The sequence below is a fragment of the Fulmarus glacialis genome, unplaced genomic scaffold (assembly GCF_000690835.1).
Source record: "Fulmarus glacialis isolate BGI_N327 unplaced genomic scaffold, ASM69083v1 scaffold7818, whole genome shotgun sequence".
Classification (NCBI taxonomy): domain Eukaryota; kingdom Metazoa; phylum Chordata; class Aves; order Procellariiformes; family Procellariidae; genus Fulmarus; species Fulmarus glacialis.
In genome coordinates this window covers 35,306-56,803 of record NW_009227645.1, presented here as the reverse complement: position 1 = coordinate 56,803, position 21,498 = coordinate 35,306, and the positions used below count along the sequence as shown (strand labels likewise).

The 21,498-nt window shown below is 39.4% G+C and overlaps 1 protein-coding gene across 1 annotated transcript in view; it reads right to left on the bottom strand.

Moving 5' to 3' along the window:
• Nucleotides 1-21,498, bottom strand: part of MDN1 (MDN1, midasin homolog (yeast)) — a 103,542-nt gene that overhangs the window by 47,717 nt on the left and 34,327 nt on the right. Inside the window, exons 31-50 of the mRNA XM_009583221.1 lie at nt 21,219-21,357; nt 20,993-21,123; nt 16,199-16,343; nt 14,985-15,114; nt 14,196-14,429; nt 13,256-13,453; nt 11,606-11,814; nt 10,954-11,076; nt 9,722-9,919; nt 9,523-9,630; nt 8,179-8,367; nt 6,969-7,058; nt 6,596-6,856; nt 6,177-6,447; nt 5,254-5,413; nt 4,841-4,957; nt 3,342-3,550; nt 3,056-3,201; nt 1,963-2,165; nt 684-904 (exon numbers count right to left, since the gene is read on the bottom strand). Coding sequence (XP_009581516.1) covers nt 684-904; nt 1,963-2,165; nt 3,056-3,201; nt 3,342-3,550; nt 4,841-4,957; nt 5,254-5,413; nt 6,177-6,447; nt 6,596-6,856; nt 6,969-7,058; nt 8,179-8,367; nt 9,523-9,630; nt 9,722-9,919; nt 10,954-11,076; nt 11,606-11,814; nt 13,256-13,453; nt 14,196-14,429; nt 14,985-15,114; nt 16,199-16,343; nt 20,993-21,123; nt 21,219-21,357 — 3,482 coding nt within the window. The remainder of the gene's footprint in view (nt 1-683; nt 905-1,962; nt 2,166-3,055; nt 3,202-3,341; nt 3,551-4,840; nt 4,958-5,253; nt 5,414-6,176; nt 6,448-6,595; nt 6,857-6,968; nt 7,059-8,178; nt 8,368-9,522; nt 9,631-9,721; nt 9,920-10,953; nt 11,077-11,605; nt 11,815-13,255; nt 13,454-14,195; nt 14,430-14,984; nt 15,115-16,198; nt 16,344-20,992; nt 21,124-21,218; nt 21,358-21,498) is intronic.

Below are 21,498 nucleotides of genomic sequence, written 5' to 3'. Positions count from 1 at the left end.
GTGCAGTCCTTCAGGAACAGACTGCTCCAGCGTGGGTCCCCCACGGGGTCTTAAGTCCTGCCAGGAGCCTGCTCCAGTGCAGGCTTCCCACGGGATGCCTTCTTCAGGCATCCACCTGCTCCGGCATGGGGTCCTCTGTGGGCTGCAGGTGGATATCTACTCTACCGCTAACTTCCATGGGCTGCAGGGGGACAGCCTGCCTCACCTGTCTTCACCAGGGGCTGCAGGGGAATCTCTGCTCCGGTGCCTGGAGCACCTCCTCCCCCTCCTTCTTCACTGACCTTGGTGTCTGCAGAGATGTTCCTCTCACATATTCTCACTCCTCTCTCCAGCTGCAGTTGCTGTTGCACAGCAACTTTTTCCCCTTTGTAAATATGTTATCCCAGAGGTGCTACCACCACCGCTGATGGGCTCGGCCTTGGTCAGCAGCGGGTCAATCTTGGAGCCGGCTGGCATTGGCTCTATCAGACATGGGGGAAGCTTCTAGCAGCTTCTCACAGAAGCCACCCCTGTAGCCACCCCACTACCAAAACCTGGCCACACAAACCCAATACATGTGAATAGTTGAGAACTTTCATATCAGATCATTTGAATAGTCTGAATGTTTTCTTGGAAGACTTACAATTTGTGAAAATATAATAAATCAACCCTTAGGCAAAAGAGAAAGTTAAATAATTACATACCAAGCACCTGTGGCAGATTTTTGGCTAAGGCGTTAAGCCACTTAACTCTCAGTGTCCAATCTTGATTGGTTGCCTTTTCTATGAACAATTTCACTGAAGCCTGGAGAACTTCCATTTTATCCATCCAGTTTGCGTCTATCTCAACAGCACTGAATTTGAGACTCTCGGGATTAGTGGACTGCATAATTTTCTGAAGATCTTGGAGAGTCAGCGGTAGTGTCCTGAAACACAAAGTGAAGTCCAGCAATCAATGGCTTGAACTGCCAGTTCCAGGAAAGAATATATTTTGCAAGTCAAGCTACTCAGCATGCAACCATTTTCAGGCAAGAAGGTAGCAATACAATAATCTCTCCTCTTTCCTTTATTTAGCTTTAAAGCCAGTTTCCAACTTCAAATCAGTTGGGGGTGTCTACTATTAGGAACTCACTATTACCAAAAATTCATGCAGTGCCGGAAGTGAATAGGCATAGCATTTCATTGAGAAATTATAATCGATTTGTGCACCAGAATGATAAAAAAAGACAAAGATAGAAGTGTCATTGGTAAAAAAACCCAGCAGCTGCTAAGACTTTACAGTTTCAATATTGTATTTTAGTACTAACTTCTACGGCTTGTTCTTTCACTGGAAGCAAACCACAGTACCTGTCCACAGTAGGTCACTAAGTAAACCAGGCAGGAAGGAAGATTTTGCACCAGTGTTGTGAAAATAACAGTTACATTGCACAAGAAATCATTAAAAAGAGTTCTTGCATAGGGCCCCTGCACATGAGATTTCTTTCAGACAGCTCTCTTTGAAGGAGGAAATTTGTTTTTTCACCTGAAGCTACTGGACCTAAAATAACTGATGAGTAATTGTTTACATGAAAGCAGGAAGTACACAGGATCATTAGTATATTTAAAATCAATTACTCATGTTTTTTAAAGCTCAGAAGGAAAAGATTTTTGGGGCTCTTATTACCTTGTAAACCCAGTGTTTGCATTCCCATTTTCTGCTAAATGCCTACTCCTAACTTATCTCAAAATGTGTCAAATGTACTTATTGAAGACTGAATAGGGTCAAGTATTTTGGACTGAAGAATAAAACAGTAAATAATTAAACTTGTATTTGTAGTGGTGGCATGGAGAGGTAACAGGAGCCTCAGTTACAGAGTGTGACTACCAGTCTCTACCCAAACAATTTGCTTAAGACAAAGTTTTGCAGGGAACAAGGACATGCCACCAGTATTTCACATACCATGCTTCTTACTCATTTATTACACAAAAAGTGTTTCTTGCCTACCTGCAGTTTTTAAGGTTTAGTCTATTCAGACAATACATTAGGACCTGTGCATCACTCCGGACTGTCGAAAGAAGCGAGTCTTCAGCTGCAAACAGACCTGTAGGTAGTGAGTCTGGCCACAATCCCATTGCTAGCAGGGAGTCACCCCAAATTTCATGGGAAGACAGAGATGAAGCATGCTTCGTAACCAGTTCTAACACAAGCTACAACAAACAACCAAGAAGTAGCTTAGAATCATATTCAACCATGTATTCAAATACAATAGCTCAGGGAACTCTTTAATTACATGTATTTATTATGAAATCATTATAAACCAAATGTTCTATAAACACTATATAACCTACATGTTAAAAGTACCAAAACATTCCAACCATAAGTGAAATAACATACTGTACAGCTTAAAATAGGAAGTCAATATTGCTATCTCCAGATGACAGTGTGCAGAGTGTTTCAGGCTATAAATTAATCAGTATTAATACCCCAAAGTCTCAGCTGAAGCTGTTAAAAAAAACAAGTGAGCCTCAGAGTCCAACTGGGATATTCTCTGGCTCCCTTATGCTGCAAAAGGGTGAGGCACTATCTACAAAATGTCCAACAAACCATATTTATCCCCCCGGGAATATCTCAATAAGCATATCCCAGATTGACAGTCTTTATGCAACTCTCACTCATCTCACCTCTGTCTCCAGTAGCATGCCACCAGGCTGAGAAAATATGTCATGAAAGGACAGGTGACAGCTGAAATTCACTGTACTTCACCATTCAATACCAAAAAACCAACTTCTGGAGCTTCAACTGATCTGTTAGATTAAGCTACATGCAGAACTGTATTGCTTACACTGGAGCCAAAAAAGGCTCAGAATCGAAAAGATACAGAAAATGTCCCACTGCCAATTAATCCCTCCTCTTCACCACCTGATAGATGCCTGAAAGGGTATTCAAAATGGTTTGGTTCATCTCTCCAAGAGCATCATCTTCATCAACCCCTTGCTCAGGCACTTAGGAAACAGGATCTCAAACACTAGCCTCATGAAATGGTATTTTTCACATATTTAGATGATGTAAGAAAAGCTTTCAAACACAGGACTTTTACCTTTTGATTAATCTGCAGTTGTTGTGAGCAGCCATAAACTTCCCAACAGGCTCTGTAAAAAGACTTTGCTAATCCAAGGCCTCTCTGTATCTGCTGCACAATTAAAGCAGCAGCCTGAAGCAAAGGTGACAAAGATGGCACAGAACCTGAAAGATACACAGCATTATGCTTTTACTTGTATCAGGACATAACACAATAAAATAACCAAGCTTTACTATTAAAGAGTTAATCCAAATATATGTAGTAAGCCCAAGTTGTTAACAAATACCGAACAGACTTTTCTTACCTGCTATTCCCGCCTTGGTTTCTGAATGCACAGCCACAAGTGCATCACAGACGCTATCTCCCACTAAACCCAAACCATGCAGGAGTAACTTCAAATCCAGATTGTCCAATACATTTCCATCATTCTCCCCAGGAATGTAAATTTCAATCCCACGATTCCGCATGGCTCTGGATATTTCCCCATGAACAGGATCCATGGAAAGGAAAAGCCTGTTGGATATTAGAATAGAATAGTTCAGTTGGAAGGCACCTACAATGATCATCTAGTCCAACTGCCTTACATTCTTAAGATGTAACTTAGGGCTTTCAACTAGCACTCTGGAACCACCAAATCTGCTCTTCCATAAAGTAAATTCATCTTCATAAAAATGGGGACACTGATATCTAGAAAGCTAGAGACATCTACTGAATTTATTTGAGAGACTCGTATGAATAATTATAGTTTGAAATTAGCCACAGATATATTGCATGATCTTTAACTCAGTTATACCTGAGCTATGTCTATTTTATCATTTGCTTACTTACAAAAAAAAGTTAAACTATGCCTCTGAGCTATAAAGAACACTTTTAAAAGTCTTAGCAATGGCTTCAGATAAATTTGTGCTATTTAAAAACCGAAGTATCCAACACCCAAGTAGTTAATACTATCAGTAGACATCTCTTAAAAGCAAGGAGGAAAAAAAGCTTCTGAGATACAGTTTAGCAAAAACAGATTTCTCAAAAGTCAAAGACCTTGTTCACAATTCAGAGGAACCAGAGCATATCAGTCCCAATATTCTTTTCATGAATTTATAAAAGGTAGGAATTATACAGAATACTCTGTATGTTCTCCTCCCATCTCCCCCAGAGACTACTTCAGGTCTGAGAGAATACAGACTGTTTGGTAGGGTTTTTTTCTGGTTTGGGGTTTTTTTGGTGGGGTTTTTTTTTGTTTGTTTGGGGTTTTGGGGGGTTTTGGGGTTTCCTGGGTTTTTGGTTTTGATTTTGTTGTTGTTGGGGTTTTTGTTTGGGTTTTTTTTTTTGTTGTTGTTTTTTGTTTTTTAAAGTTCTGTCACTGCAGGAAACTCAAATTTATGGATGGAATGGAAAAAGCTGGGAAGAAAATGATGTCCATATACCACCTTTCATTACCAACATATCTGAATACTTCACCATCTTCAATACATGTATCCTCAACTCCATTACAGTCAGACAGGGAAGCGCTGAAATCCTAAACTAGAAATGGAGAATCAAGGCAGAGGTATACTGCTATGAATTTTCCAGTGTAATAGTCTGTGCTGCAACAGGGATATAAAGCCAAGCTTCTTAAGCTCTCTATCATATGCTCATCACAGTGCAGTTTTCTTCCTTGCCAGACAGACAGTGTCACTACAGTGCATGTCAAACTGAACAGCATTCAAAATACCAAGACTAGCTCACTGCTGACATTTTTTTCCCTAAACCTCCTATTTGATCTGGGGGAAAAAAAAAGGCGACAAAAAAAGCAGAAAAGCAAAGCACCTGAAGTTTGGATGAGGAGCTATTGTAGGAATTGTGCCATCTATCACACCTCTCTCACTCATGGTAAGAACGCCTCCTGGTTCAAGTAAAGCGTTCAAGCGGTCCAGCACAGACGGGCTATTCAAAAGAAATTTATATGGTTATAAAAAGGTAGCAACTTGATCCCTTTCTGACATGAAATCAAAACAATACCAAGCAAAAAGCCAAACAGCTAATTACGTTATAAGGTAACAGGAAAACTATCAACTGCTAAGCTGTTTAAGGAAGATACTCTTCAGAAAATGTAAGTTACTGCTCCTATGTATTGTTATCAAATGCAAAATGTTCAGTTGTGAACCATACAGTAAGAGGCAAAGTCAATTAGGGAGGTCAAGAGATTTACTCAGTGAAACAAAGCCACTAAAATCTCTTACTTGCAGAAGTTAACATTGTCCATCAACAGCCAGTCTCCAGACTGCAGGGCCTGAACCAACATCCCATCCACCCACTCGAAAGTGCCATGGCTGTTACGGTCAGCAGCCTGGGCCTGCTGCAGCTTGAAACGCCGGAACTCTTCTACCAGGTGAGCAAACTCTGAAAGGAAGTATGTCTTACATCAAGACTTACATTACGGTAAGGTAGTACTTAGGAGGTAGCTTCCTGTTCCATTCAAGAAAAATAGTAGTTATTTTGTTAATAAACATATATGCTTCCTACTTTTTAGGGGAACATAATAGCAGAGGCTCCAACTCTTCAAGTAGCCTCCCATGGGCAAAATCCATGAGGACACAGGGGGTTTGCAAGCACAGAGAAATATAAACTAGACTGAAACTTTTCTCCATCCCTTCTCCCCCACTAGATGAAGTTTGATGGATGTTAATGCCATATTTTAGACAATGATTTTTTTAAAAAAAAAAAAAAAAAAAAAAGAAGAAAAAACAACCCATACATAATTCTGCTGACATTTGTAAAGCTCAGCTAATTAATACTTCAGAGAACAAATACAAGAATAGAACATCTAAATTTCCCTTCTTAGGAATACAAGATAAGAGCTGTATTACATTATATGTTGAGTAGCTCAGTACAGTAGAATTTGAGTGTGGGCTACTGATCGCTACCAGGTGTAACTACACAAAAAATAAACCTGAAGAACCATCACCAATGTAACTATTTCAGAAGCCAGGCTGTTACATAAGTAGTATGAAGCAACAGTATTGACTACAAAAAAAAAACAAACAAACAAACAAACTACAAAACATGCCCAAGTTTTCTCAAGCTTTCACTGCAGATTTATGTATTTCTCTTATCTTCTTCAGAGGAACATATAGTCTTACTTCAAATCACCCACCATACTTACCTGCCTTTGAGTAAGAATTTATTTTGTTGTTTAGTCGCTGGATAAGTACAAGTATTCCCTCCAGTTTGCTCACTAATTCAGCTGTAACACTTCTACCTCCTTCACCCAGAGATTTGGGTTTGTAATTCAGGATGAAATTGCTCCAAGCACGCAGCACAAGTTCAGCATCATCTGCACAAATTTCTGTCAGGAGAAGACTGTCCCTTACTAGTGTGCTCACAGCATTCTCCACTTTTTCCAGCAGGCGCTGCCATGGCCTATTGATATCAACCTGCAAACATGCCATTATGGAGTTAGTTCATCCAGAAGACTGTGGTGCCTAAGGCTTCGTTTGGTGCTTAAACATTAAGATCACAGTAGACTGGCCACTGTTAGGTAGGAAGGAGAAATATTGCCGTATTACTAAAACAGTTATTTACCTGTTCAAATCCACCCAGGAGTTCAGTTGTATCCATCGCACTGTTCATTGCCATGATTTTTAGTCGATGGCCAGTCAGATGGGCCAGCAGCTCAACAAGACTGGTTTTGCCGACAGCTGCCGGGCCCACCAGGATTACCATCCAGCTCATGTGCACACATTTCATTATAGACTCGAGGGACTGCAGTGAATGATGCAGAAGTGAGAGACTTCTGCCAGGACGAGAAATATAGTTGCCACGAGAAAGAACTGAATAACCGATCTGGAAGGAGAGAGAGACACATGGGTGAGTACTCAAAGAGGCAAGTGGGAACTCAGCTGTGCAAGTTGCTTCCTTTTCTCTCCACTCACAAAACCTCTTGTCAACAGCTTACCTGAACGCTATATGGAGTGATGTGAAACTCTCTGGTTCCTGTATACACATCAGCCTCCTGGCCAAAAATATCTCTAAACATGGATATAACCTAAAACAGTTGAAAGAGCAAAAAAGAGACTTATCAGTCTTAAGTTATCTGTTGTTCTCAAGATTTACTTCTAAAGTAGCCTTCCCTCTCAGCTCCACAGCCGTGTGGTAGTAACTAACACAGTTTAATCACAAGTGTCATTTCATTCAAAGTGTGGCAAGCAACTAAAGTGAGTGTGAGCTGCACACAGCAACCTCTTCATTACCCATGCTTTCCTGTGACTTGAAATACCCTAAGTAATGTTTCTTTTTAACAAAATACTGGGAAAGAAGTCAGTCCATAAATAAGCTCTTTGATAACACACAACAAAATAATACTACTACAGGAAGGGGAAAGTAAACCCATGAGAAAAAATATCCAGTCACATACAGTCAGTAACTTCAGTCTTACAATCTGATTGACTTTTAGTTTAATACCATTTAAATGTTGTGTAATTAAACAAAAGCAAAAGATTTCTAGGCAAGAGAGGGATAAGTAGGTGGCAAAGGTGTAATAACAACTGCAGTGAGTGTGTTTTATTAGAGGAACCTTAAGCAGTGAGTTTAACAGAACGAGGGGAGCAATTTGACAGGCAGATGAAAAAAGTGACAGATAAACAAAAGTCAATAAAAGAAATCCAAGCCAGAACAATTTAAAAATGCCGGCAGGGAAGGGCAGAATTACGGGACGTTATTTTTACTTACTGTACTGACACAAATGCTTTTTAACCATAACTTTCAGAATCTCTCCATACCTTAGTGCAATTTCTCTTGTCTGCTCCCTATCTTCTCTTTCCTCACAAATATGCATGCAACCCATACCATTTCTATGAGAATGTTATTATAGAATACAGAATCACTCAAGAATATGTTGTGTTTTGCTCTGTTTAAGTCCTTTGTTATTCTACTTGCCTTCATTTACACCAGCTTTCTGCTTTTATACTAGTAGGTAATTAAATTCATATTTTAAATGACAAGGGAGCGGGTACATATGTTAAGTCCCAAACCCCAACAAACCTATTTTTCTTTTGCAAGAAGTAATGTCTATGAATGAATTGCAAGGCATCTTCAAATTTACTCTTGGATTTCTAGAAATACTTCCTGACAATCTGAAGAGCAAGGAAGGAGAACGCACGGCTCACCTTTTCTTTGTCTTCCCTGGTTCTCATTCTTTCTCCGTATACCAAAAATACATGCTGGCCTGGATCATAACATCCTGGTGACTGGTCAACAAGCATAAGCTGGCACCAGCGGAAAAGATCACGTAAGTTGAACTCCCAGGGTCCTCCTTTCTGCCCCCACTTTTTTTCAGCCATTACTTCTTTGTCAATCTGGAAAAAGTAGCAATTAAAAAAAAATTTTACTCTACCCTCGTGCTGATCTTCAAATGCTTTTTAAAAAATTCAACTGAACTTCTGCCATTGGCACTGCTTACAAGACAGAGGACAATAGAAAGAGCAAGCTGTATTCACTTTTCTGAAGATGTTAGGAACTAAAGCTTGATTTAGTTTGTCTCTCCTCTACTAACACTCTAACACTCAGCTTCCTTTTTACTCTTGCACTCTAAAAATGAGTATTCAGTATGATGCTGCCACAAAAGATTTTACATAAGGCCACAGAATACTTTCTCTTAATACTACTACACGTTTTTCGTTTCATGACATGAAGATTAAATGCAATTTCAGAAGCATGACCATAAATTTATTTTTTACTGTGAATTTTATATCCTGCACTTTGCACAAAATGGCAGCATCTAAGCCACAAAATAGCTAGTAAGTTGATGCCTTGCAATTAATGCTTGTTGAAAACCTTTTATATTAGCAAAATTTTAGATCTGAGCATCTCTGAATCCTTTGCATAGACAAATCCTATCAGGAAAGATTTTCCTTTTATTGGTCTCTCAGTGTTCCAGAAGAATACCACATATCCTTACAAGCTTCTGCAAAGGTCAGATGCTGCTTTCACTAACAACATCCCATAATAAACTGCAGATTAAAAATTCAGACCAGAAACAGAATTACACATTTCAGTCCTTGTTAAGATACAGCTCATTTTGTTTGTGATTCAAAAATAATCCGTATGTGTGGAAAACCATTATCTTCCTCAACTCACTTCACCAAGCTACCAAACCATAATTGTTTCTACCTTTTGTAGAACAAAGCCTTTTATATAATATATATAAAATCATATATATGTATATTATCTATAAAATCATATATATTTATATTATCTATAAAATCTATCTTATCTTCTGTAAAAAATAATGTCTCTTCAGTTATCAACCAAGTATCTAATTGTAGTGGTACAAGAATTCAGGTGGGTTTTAGTGGTGTTCTTTACTTTCTTCTGCATATACTTCCATTCTTCTTTTTTACCCATGCACTTCTCTATAAAAATGCTTGGAAATGTAACATTAGACTTAAATTTTTTTAATCTTACTGCATTCTGGCTACTTCTACACAAAAGAAATTAAAATATATATTTACCTTGTTATTGAAAGCAACCATTTTAGCAATAATACTTTTATCAATAGCAGGAAACAGCGTATTCCCAATAAATTCCATATCTTCCGCTGACAGTGGATCAACATACACCTGTAGAATCAAGAGCATGCTGACTGTTGATACAGTCAGAAAACTACAAGACAGGCTCATGACATAGTTTAAACCAAACAAATAAGCTTGCCTGTGTAAATCTATTAAGAAAGGACTTGGGCAGACCCTTTCTTCCACCTCCTTGTCTGTACGGATTCTGGCATCCAAAAATCTTAGTCTTCTTGTGCTGTACGTGAAAATTCATTCCCAACTCTGGAACATAAATCTCTGCTCTGTGGTCAAAGCATGCATTTAGCCCCTCTAATACAGACTGAGAAGCTAGATTCAACTGAGGAAAGAAATAAGGATACAGTATTAATGCTCCACAAAACACTTTTGCATAATCTCTAGTTTAACAGTCTGGGATACACAGAAGGTAAAATTCAATTTCCTTGCTGTTCTAGCACTGTCATGTTATTACCTCCAGTTAGATTACACTAGAGCAACAAAACTATAACTAACACTTTCCCTTATGCACACTTGCTGTTTGTACTGTGTTTTCACCATGATAACAAAACAATTCTCCATTGTAAAATCTGCATGTTCAAGATGTTTCTCCTGAACTTATGTTCATACATTGGTGACATTCAGAGTGTTTTGTTTGTTTGCTTGTCTTTTAAATGAAGGCAGTCTGGGTTATTTAAATATCATGGTTGCTTAAAGTGGTATTCTTCACAATAGGAAAAAAAAGGTATACAAACAGCTGAAGAATTTAAGATTTTGTGCTCTGCAATAATTAGAATGCACGTTGCCAAGAAGTGAGCTCTGTGCATGCATATGCTTGAAAGCACCTGCTACGTGGTACATGAACAAACCTGTGGTGGCAGGATAGCTTATACTGGCAAAATGGAACTCTCTTCTCCATCTCAATTAAATCAGTACCCAAACACAGTGTATTAGTCCCAGCAAAACACTTTCTATTTCAGTGAAATTATATCCATATAAAAGCATGTGTACCAAAACTTCTGTTGACACTCTTCCCAAAAACTTTCAAATGTAAATCAAATCTATCCTTGGTTTTCTGCAGTAATTTAGGCTGGGATTCAATCCTTGTTCTCTTGTCTTAAAGAGGTCTAGTCAAAGCCAGTCTTTTACACTCCCTCTATGGATGGCCAATGGGCAGAGGGACTTCTAGTAGAGGGAGATTAATTTTCTCTTAAGCGGAACAATCACTTTCAATGTGGCACTAGATGCACATAACTAAAAGTAAGCAAAATTTATTTCAATCAACAACCCTCAAAAGGTATTTATCCTGCATGCCAAATCATCACCTTTCCTCTTCCAGAACATTCCATTTTATTTCTGCCCCAAACTTGAATTTACCTCATCTAATACAATCCAGTGTCCAGCCTTTAATGCTGCTAGTAGTGGTCCATCACGCCAGGCAAATTCTCCTCCCTTCCCACCTTCAACAGGCAAGTCTGTCCCAAACAAGTCTGTCACATCCTTTGGGAGTAGAGAACAGGGGCGGGAGGTAGGGGGTGTAGAAATTACAAAACTACACAAAAGTTCATAAACATCCTTTGTTAAACTTTACTTCACATTTTCTCCCTCCCCTTTAAATAGAGCTAAAATGTAGGTATTAAAAAAATTTCAGTAATTGCAAGATGCTAAAAGCTTTTCCATGATAGGACTCCAGTGACCAGCTACTATATTTAACAACAAAAAACTAAATTGGAACAGAAAAGCTAAAAAGCCTTGAAGTTCTTTGCAGAAGCCAAGAAAAACACAGTAGACAGAGATACGCATGTCTTCACTTGAGAAGAACAGGAAAAATCTAGGAATTGGCATTTGCTCACAGAAGCTCACTGCTCTTTCTGGGTCCCCCTTCCCATTTAGTTTCATCTTAAGACCAAGAATGAAAACATAGACATTTCAGACTCAGTGCTGAAGTTAAAAAGAACTACACTTTAAGTTAAACAAAACCTCCACCCTGCCATAGACACTAAATTACAAAGATGATAATTTATTCTACCGTTTGCTCAGACAGGTTGATTCGAACAAGGCAGTTTCCCGAGGCTTTTGCCAGGGCAGCAACTAGACTGGTCTTGCCTACTCCTGGTGACCCCTCCAACAAAATAGGTTTGTCAAGCTGTAGGGCTCTTAACAGTCTTTGTGCATTCACTGCTGTAGTCCCAGCATTTAGAGCATAATCTGTAATGCTGTTCCTCTGGAGAAGAGGGCCTAAAATAAAAGAAAGGTAAACCAGAAAACAATTAAACCAGAATGTTTATGCTGGAACTGCTGACAATGTGCTTCTGAACAAGATCATTCTGTCTGCTAATTGCTTACAGCAAGCAATGGAGATCAAGCCTGTACCCCATTCTCAGAGATCAGGCATATATACTTTCTGTCTGACCCACAGCTGTGTCTCAGCCTATCTCTGCATATTTATGTTGAATTTTGCAAAAAGCATATAAATATATGATGTAATTTGCCATGAAACTTTGACACTTCCTGGTTCATGACCCAAACTAGAGATCTATCATTGAAAAAATCGTAAGTCTGTCCTTGCCCTTCAGACATGTGGATCTAAAACTCAAAAGCAGCTTTTGAAAATTTGGCACTGAAGGATACAATTCAGTCATGTTACAGAACAACATATTAAACTGTTCCATCACTGCCAGTTCTGTGAAGGAAGAGTGCTTTAATTAAAGTGTGTTGCTAGGCACGTATTTTCTTTACTGTTATTATGACATACATCGAGGAGAGAGTACAGAGCTTGTCTGCCAAATTTCAGCCAGTATAGCTCACTGGGACATCACTTCCCAAATTCTGTAATACAGCATCGCTCAGGTATACAAGATATTAATCACCAATTTATCTTGCACATCTTGATACCTGCTTAGTATGAAAGAGATCCTTCCTCTTGTGATTTAATTAGCAGAGGGAAACTAAGCCATTTGTAAAAGAGCATTACTTTGTACAATTTTATGCATGACTAACACAATCCATGAACATCAAAATGTTCAAAGATGAATGATTAATATAGCATTAGGAACACATAGTTCCATGTACTAAAAACTAACCAGCTGAACTAGAAAGCTCATAGTCATCACTTTTTAGTCCCGTCACTGTAGAAAGCAGTATTTTGATAGTTCCATTTGCATTAATTTGTCACATGAGGAACTGAAATGCAGGGACTAAATAATTTTGCAAAAATTGCAGCGAATCTTCAAGAGGCTACAGCAAGGCAGGGCGCTAGTCTCCGTTCTATTCAGCATTATAACCAGGACCCCTGCTTCCCATGCTTTACACAAGGGCCAGCATGAGCTGTAACTTTAGTGGAAGTTAGCAGACATTCTGACCATGCAAAGTGACAGAAAATTACTACTCAAAATTAAAGAAGCTTTGTTACACCAAAAAAGTCCACTAAAATTAGGCCATTAACCAGTAATTTTAAAAAATCAAAGAAAGCAATTAACAGATGTGTCTTTTTAATAAATGTGATCCAAGTTGCAATCAACACACTTGGAGGAGAAAAGCCATTTTTCTAAGTCTTGAGAACAAACTATAAATTGTTCTGTAATGGTTCAAGTATCCTACTTAGATTTAGTGAATAACTAAACTATTGGGAATAAAACCCACAGAATAAATGTCCACCCACTCCCACAAAGTCTCTTGCCTCTTGGAATAAAAAAGGGGTGGATTCCCATAAAGTTGTCCATCCACATAAACTCCTTCTCCTTTGTTCTGTCATAAATCTTTAGTTCATTCTTCTGATAATCAGTCAGCTCAAGGAATTGACTCATTTTCTCACATAAGAATGTCAGGCATTTTTCACGAGCTAATAAAGCCGTATCAGCCGAGCAGGATGTTGTACCTGTAATTAGAAAAGTTAAGCATGCTTCACAAACATAACTAGGCACATTCATCTTATGACCAAGAAACTCAATTCCTTCACAGATGCCATTTTTGTGCAGTATTTGTTTCAGGTTTATATTTCATGTTAGTGCTTTTGCTTGCCAGTGCTTCCAGTACTATTTACCAGGGACAAATTGTTCTGTGAGCAACAGAATTTAGGACACCCTATTTCCAAAACCCTTTCTTCTACCATCACTATCACCCCGATCGCTTGCCATAGGGATACCAGGCCTTCTTTACCCACATTTCTTGTGGCTTTTCACTTTTTCCCTGCTCCCATATCTCCTATTCATCAGCTGGGCCAGCGGCCAAACATGCAAAGATACATGCTGAGCTATGCACATGATACAGGCTAGCACGCACAGATGTTGACATGTGGGGTGGGAGAGAGAGAATAATACATGGTCATGTAATTAAGTACCATATCAGCTCAGAAGACTCAAGCTTTCTTATTTTGTGTGCTAGCCTTTGTAATAGTATCATTACTACCTCTAATCTACTTAAGCTTGCTGTATTATTCAAACTCTTGCTAGTGAAACACAAAAAAAGGCATATGAAGTACAGGATATTATTAAATGGAAGTGAAAACTTCTCCCAGAGTTCCATGTTGCCCCAAAGCATTGTTTGCATTCCACTCAAAAACACTAATACAAATATATACCTTCATATTTTCTGCTACCAAATGAGCACTGAAGACTTACCTGATCCTATTCCATCAATGTATACCAAACACGCAGCATGGATAAAAGACATCATTGGAGAAATGTAAAGAAGGCTATATTCCTTGGCAGAATTCGACTCTTCATCCTCTACCATGACATTCATAAAATTAACCCATGACAAGATATCTCGCACGCTGAGAATACACTGGCGACCAAACTCTTGATTAGTCAGCCATTCAACAAAGTCCATCATGAGCTCTGCTATGTCTGCCCCTGAAAAGAGAGTAAAAAAATCAATGGAGTTATCAAATAATTTTATTGGTCACATCTACTACATTGTAGTATAATAACCATCACTAAAATAGGTACAGCTGTAATGTATGAGCAACGTGGATGGGTACTCTATATCCTAACAGGCAGGATAACTGAAGAGTAAGTCCATGCCTGTGCTATGATTACAGATCCTTTTAAATTCAAGTAACAAGATAGAATCAAGTGATTAATACTAACAGTGAAGCTGCTAGCAGAAAATGAAGTGCCAGTTCTTTCAACATGTTACATTGAAACTAAGATTGGGCACTGAAGGGCTGTGGGTAATTCAACTACCTGGTGGTGAAGTAAATACAGCTTTGATCTTACTTCTGGCTAGCCACATAACATACACAATGAGGGAAGAATAAAGTCCAAAATATTTCATAACTGTCCTCAGAGAGAGATGTACTTACAAGAAAGAGGGACACGGTGTAAATTTTGATGAAAGTTTAGCAGCCTTCAAACTCATTTTTTCCTTAACAATGTTTGAATACCAACACACAGAGAAATACCCACCTTGATCGTTTATTCCACGCAGAGACAATCCTGGATGAAGATTGTGTTTTACAATCTGTATCAAATCATCACGGCCATTGCTTTGCGGACACCATATTTCTGTAAATCTGTTGCGCAATGCAGGAGAAAGCTGCAAACAAGCAGAATGACATAGCAATTCAATTTACACTACATCATATTCCTTAAGGTTGCAGTTAACTGATAGCCTTCTAGCCACAGTACTTGCAAACAATAAATAAAGTGACCAAGCTAGACCTTTCCTTCTAATTTTGACAGGGCCACTTTGTAACAAAATCTTTGAGAGAATGTGGATTTTAAGATTTCTAGTAGTGGCATCAATGCAGGAAATGGCTAATAAATGAGAAAGTTCAAAAGAATATTGGAAGAAACTGAGCTAGTTTGCAAGCACCAAAGCTCCGTTTCATTCTAGGACATCATGTATCAAACAATGGCTATGTAATCTCCCCTTGCTTACAGAAGCAAACTGCCATGTGGAAATCTGCCTTCAATTACAACTCATTTCTGTAATTCCTCTTTTCCTCTGGCTGAATTAGTCAAGCAAAAATCATGAGCGCAAACACAATGCAGAAATAAATCCCTTTAAACACGTGGCTTTACAATGAGTTATTCTGTACTGTAGAAACCATATCTTTTGGATAAAAGAGCTTATAGCTCTTTTTTTAGTCCTAGCTACCAACACTGCTTAAATGTTTTGGGGTTTTTGTTTTTTGTTTCTTTGTTTGTTTTGTTTTTTTAAACTTGTCTTAAGTTACTTAAAAAAAATCAGATTTTTTCCCATTTAATGAGAAAGGTCTTTTGGGATGTGATGTTCACATTCACTGAGAACGACAAGATGACCTCTAACTGTTACTATCTAAACAGTATTAGGGAGAATAATCTATTATGAAACTTCACACTACTCCAGACTCATGTTAGAGCTGGATTTATTTGCTTCATGAGCCACATTTCCTGTCCTTCAAGTATTCTACATATCAAGCCTACCTAGAGTATTTAGAGGCCTGAAGTTTTCTTTGACATTCTGCTGAGTACTGACTTATATTGTCAAAATGATAGCACACAAAAGTGATGGAAAACAGATAGATCCTAATCGTTTTTTAGAGTGATGACGCAGATGCCTACTAGGAAGCACTGGATGCCAGAATTGGCATGATGCACTTTTGCATTGGACCTCCAATCACATAAGAGACATTTACCTCCTTTTTCCCAAAGTCACCTCCTGGGTTCATGGTTGCAAGGATACGAAATTTCTTTCCTGCAACTAATAATTCTACCTCGTTGTCTTCATCATCTTGACCACCTTTTTCCGCAAGTACCAACGTCTTTTCAGCTTCAAGAACGCTAAAGAGAAGGTTTAAAAAAAAAAAAAAAATTTAGATTTCATTTCACACTTCAAAAGATCACTTAAAAATGAAAATCACATGAATTGGCCTGATTCAACTTTCATTGCCCCAGAATTTGTACTAAAAATAAAATCTGTTCATCCGCTCTAATTGAGAACATTTCTGATTTTCTTCAGAAGGAAACTCTACCCAAGCCTTGTTGATAAGGTTCAGTTCAAATAATCTATCAAAAGACTTGTCTAATAAAAGTATATACCTCACAGCTCTCTTTTTACAAAAGCAATAGCAAAATTTATATTCATAGGAGCTAGATAAAGAAATCTGCACAATGAACCAGTCTTCAAGCTGATAGACTATACATCTGAGAAGCATTCTAGTAGGTTTTTGGGTTTTTGAGGGTTTTTTGTTTGTTTGTTTTATTAGCTGTACTTCAGTGTACACTAAAAGCTGTAAAAGTTTGAGCTGTTACCCCTTTAGAAAGACACTGCTTAGTATCAGTCAAAACAAAGAGGTTAACTGAACTTTATGAAGGAATGATAGCTGCACTGATACAATGCAAAACAAAAAAAACCAGCTTGTAACAGAGAGGGTTTGGATATGGTGGAAAAAATAGCTGCTAATCATCACCAATATAATGGGTAATCATAGAATCATTGAGGTTGGAAAAGACCTTTAAGATCATCAAGTCCAATCGTTAACCTAGCACTGCCAAGTCCACCACTAAACCTTGTCCCTAAGCACCACATCTACACATCTTTTAAATACCTCCAGGGACGGTGACTCAATCACTTCCAATGCTTGACAACCCCTTCCGTGAAGAAATTTTTCCTAATATCCAATCTAAACCTCCCATGGTGCAACTTGAGGCCATTTTTTCTCGTCCTATCGCTTGTTACTTGGGAGAAGAGACCAACCCCCACCTCGCTACAACCTCCTTTCAGGTAGTTGTAGAGCGCGATAAGGTCTCCCCTCAGCCTCCTTTTCTCCAGGCTGAACAACCCCAGTTCCCTCAGCCGCTCCTCATAAGACTTGTTCTCTAAAGGGAATGACTAAAATGAGGGATACTGCTGCAATCAGATAATGAAATTAAATTTATATTTTATGAATTTTTACACACACAAAAAGAGGGAAATAACTAGATTTTGTTTCTGGTAATTGTTAAGATGCATCATTTTCAAGAGCTCACTGACTGAAAATATTAATATTGCAGATGGTAAACTGGAGATTTGAAAGTTATGGTATCATACAAATAACTGAAACATGATGGGACAACTCACATGACTGGAGTATTGCACTGGATGGCTATAGCCTGTTTCGTAAAGACAGGCAAGGAAGAAGAGGAGGAGTCGTGCTCTATGTTAAGGAGAACCTTGAATGTATAGAAGTCAACTACGGCGATTGTGGAAGACCTATAGAATGCCTCTGAGTCAAGATCAGAGGGGTCGTCTACCAAGGGGGATCTTACAGTAGCCATCTGCTACCGAACTCCAAACCAAGATAAGGCCAACGAAGCAACATTTGGGCCACTTAAGCAAGCTTCGGGTCAACAGAACCTGATTCTTATGGGTGACTTCAACTACCCAGATATCTGTTGGAAGAACAATACAGCAGCTCATAGATCACCCATCAAGTTCCTGGAATGCGTAGAGGACTGCTTCCTCATACAAATGTTAGATGCGCCAACCAGGAACAAGGCACTGCTGGATTTACTACTCACAAACCAAGAAAACCTGCTTTGTAGTATTTCAGTTGGCGATAGCCTTGGCTGCAGTGATCACAATATTGTGGAGTTTGGGATCCTGCTGAGCGTGCTGAAGGTTAGTAATAATACAAAGGTTTTAGATTTTAGAACAGCAAACTTCAGCTCACTCAGAGCTCAATTGGGAGGGGTTCCGTGGGAAGCTTCCATGGAAGATAAAGGAGCTAGCGAGTGCTGCGAGTTTTTCAAGAACACTCTCCTGGAAGCACAAAAACAGTTCATTCTCTTTAAAGGTAAGGGAAGTAGGCAGAGCAAGAGACTCCCTTGGCTTAACTACGAGCTTCTGAGTCTGCTCAAAACCAAAAGAGAAGTGTACCAGAGATGGAAAAGCTGACAAATACCTGTTGAGAACTACAAGGGCATTGCCAGGGTGTGCAGAGATGCAGTTAGAAAAGCAAAAGCTCAGCTTGAATTGAAATTGGCCAGAGATGTCAAAAACTACAAGAAGGGGTCCTCCAGGAACATAAACAAGCAGAAACAGAAGGAAAATACTGGCCCACTGTTAAACAGGAGAGGTGAATTAGTCACCAACGCTGAAAAGGCACAGGTTGTCAACACTTTCTTCACCTCTGTCTTTACCAGCACTGTTGGGCCCCAGGCCTTGGGAAAAAAAATCCAGGTTGATGCGAACACAGACCCACCATCAGTGAAGGAAGAGTTCGTATGTGAACTATTATAGGAGCTTGACCCCTACAAATCAATGGGTCCTGATAATATCCACGCGAGGGTGTTAAGAGAGCTGGCTGACGTACTTGCGAGGCCGCTCTCTGTAATCTTTGAGAAGTCATGGAGATCAGGGGACGTTCCAGAAGACTGAAAGGAGGCTAATGTCACCCCCATCTACAAGAAGGCCTTAAAGGAGGATCCAGGAAATTATATGCCCATCAGTCTTACTTCAGTCCCTGGGAAAGTTATGGAACAAATCCTCCTGGGGGCTATCACAAGTCAAATGAAGCACATGATTGGGAAAAGCCAGCACGGATTCACCAAGGGCAAATCGTGCTTGACAAACCTGATCGCCTTCTATGACAAAGTAACCTGCTCAGTTCATGTGGGCGAGCGGTAGACATTGTCTACCTGGATTTCTCCGAGGCTTTTGATAGTTTCCCCACAGCGTCCTCCTAGAGAAACTGATGTGTTATAGTCTAGACAAGTGGGTGGGGAACTGGCTGTCAAGCCGTATCCAGAGGGTGGTGGTAAATAGCTCCTTTTCAAACGGGCAACCTGTCACTGTTTAATATCTTCGAACGTGATCTGGATGATGGGATCAAGCATATCCTGATGAAGTTTGCCGATGATACCAAATGAGTGGGGAAGTGGACACTTCGGAAAGGAGAGCCACCCTGCAGGAGGACCTAGGTAGGCTGGAAGAGTGGGCTAACAAGAACTTTATGAAGTTCAACAAAGACAAACGTAAGGACTTGCACCTGGGAAAACATAATACAGGAGTGCAGCACAAGCTGGGATCTACTCAGCTGGGGAGGAGCTCTGTGGAAAGGGACCTGGGGGTCCTGGTGGACAAGCAGCTCAATATGAGTGAACAGTGTGCTGCTGCAGCAAAGAAAGCCAACAGGATGCTGGGTTGCATCGATAAAGGCATCACCAGCAGAGACAAAGAACTCATTATCTTACTCTACTCAGCACTTGTCAGGCCACACCTGGAGTACTGTGTTCAGTTTTGGTCCCCGCTATACAAAAAAGATGTGGAGAGGCTGGAGAGGGTCCAGAGAAGGGCTACAAAGATGATCAAAGGACTGGGAAGCCTGCCATATGAGGAAAGGCTGAGAGAACTGCGTTTGTTCAGCCTTGAGAAAGAAGGCTTAGGGGAGACATTATCACCAGCATTTAAAGGGTGGCTATAAAGAAGATGGAGACTCCCTTTTTACAAGCAGTCACATGGATAAGACAAGGGGTAATTGGTACAAGTTACTCCTGGGGAGATTCGATTGCCCACTAAACCATGTCCCTAAGCGCCTCATCTACACGTCTTTTAAATACTTCCAGCGATGGTGACTCCACCACTTCCCTGGGCAGCCTGTTCCAAGGCCTGACCACTCTTTCAGGAAAGAAATTTTTCCTAATGTCCAGTCTAAACCTCCCTTGGCACAACTTGAGGTCATTTCCTCTCGTCCTATCGCTAGATCCTTGAGGTCCCTTCAACCTGGTATTCTACGATTCTATGATATTACTTGTAGATTTATTTTCCAACTTGACTCATGCTGTAAACTGTCTTTAGATACTGTATAAACTGTTTCAACTAAACTGGGGTTTATGTTCTTAATTTCTTCATCCACGGACATGAACTATTGAATAAAGTGAAACCTTTCATCATCTTATTTTTGTCCATGAAACAAATACAGCAATTTGAGTACAGTCTGTCACAGTACTATAAAGCCAAATGGAAAGTAATGGCACTAACCAAAGCATTCAAACCAACATAATCAGTGTACCAACACTCGTCAAGCAAACATATATATATCTGCTTTTCAATCAAAGTACCTTTTATTTTTCCAGGTAAGTTAAGACATCAAGACTTAGGCAAGACAAGGCAGTTTCATCTTGTCTTACCTTACTATCTCTCTCCCCAGCTGTAATTAGAATTTTCAAACATCAAAAATTGTCTAAGAGTTACTATGATTAAAACTAGCACCTCTGTCAGATGGATGACAATTAGAAAAACAAAGCAAACTGGCACAGAAGTTGAAACATGAACAGGCTTAGAGTTATTTGGTTCATTCATTCTTTCAGCAAGAACTACATGATTAAGAGAGCAGCTCACCCAGGCCAGGAAACAAATGTGCCTAAAAGAAGCTAGATTTACCCCACTTGTGTTCGTATAATGAATAGACACATTGAGGATACTTAATACTAACGCATTTAAAACATACCTGTTAAGTCGCTCTAGCACAGAATCATCAGCTAAAGAAATCTCATCAAGGAGAAAAAACCCCTCCTCTTTCATTGCTAAAACAAGAGGTCCATCACACCACTCAAAGAGTCTGGAACCATCAGATTCCTCCTAAGAAATGGAAAATGAAGTGAAAAGTCATTAATAATTGCTACTTTTTGCTTCCATGGTCACACTATCCAAACTACTATCGATGCAAGACAAACCTGGTCTTTCGATCTCTGTCTGACTGGTCGCAGTCCCCCCAGGAAGTCTGAAGTTTCCATATGCAAGTGGCAATTCACTGAGTATAGCTTCTGATTTGTTAATGCTGCAAAGATCTGACAAATGGTAGTTTTACCACACCTGCAACAAAGTAATTTAATTGAAAGGGAAGAATAAAAAACCAGCTCACTTTGGACAGGATTCATACTTTCATTGAAGAGCTATGAGGCAAAGGCCCAGCATGCAAATTTCGTTCTGCTCCTTTCCTTGAAAGAAATGTAT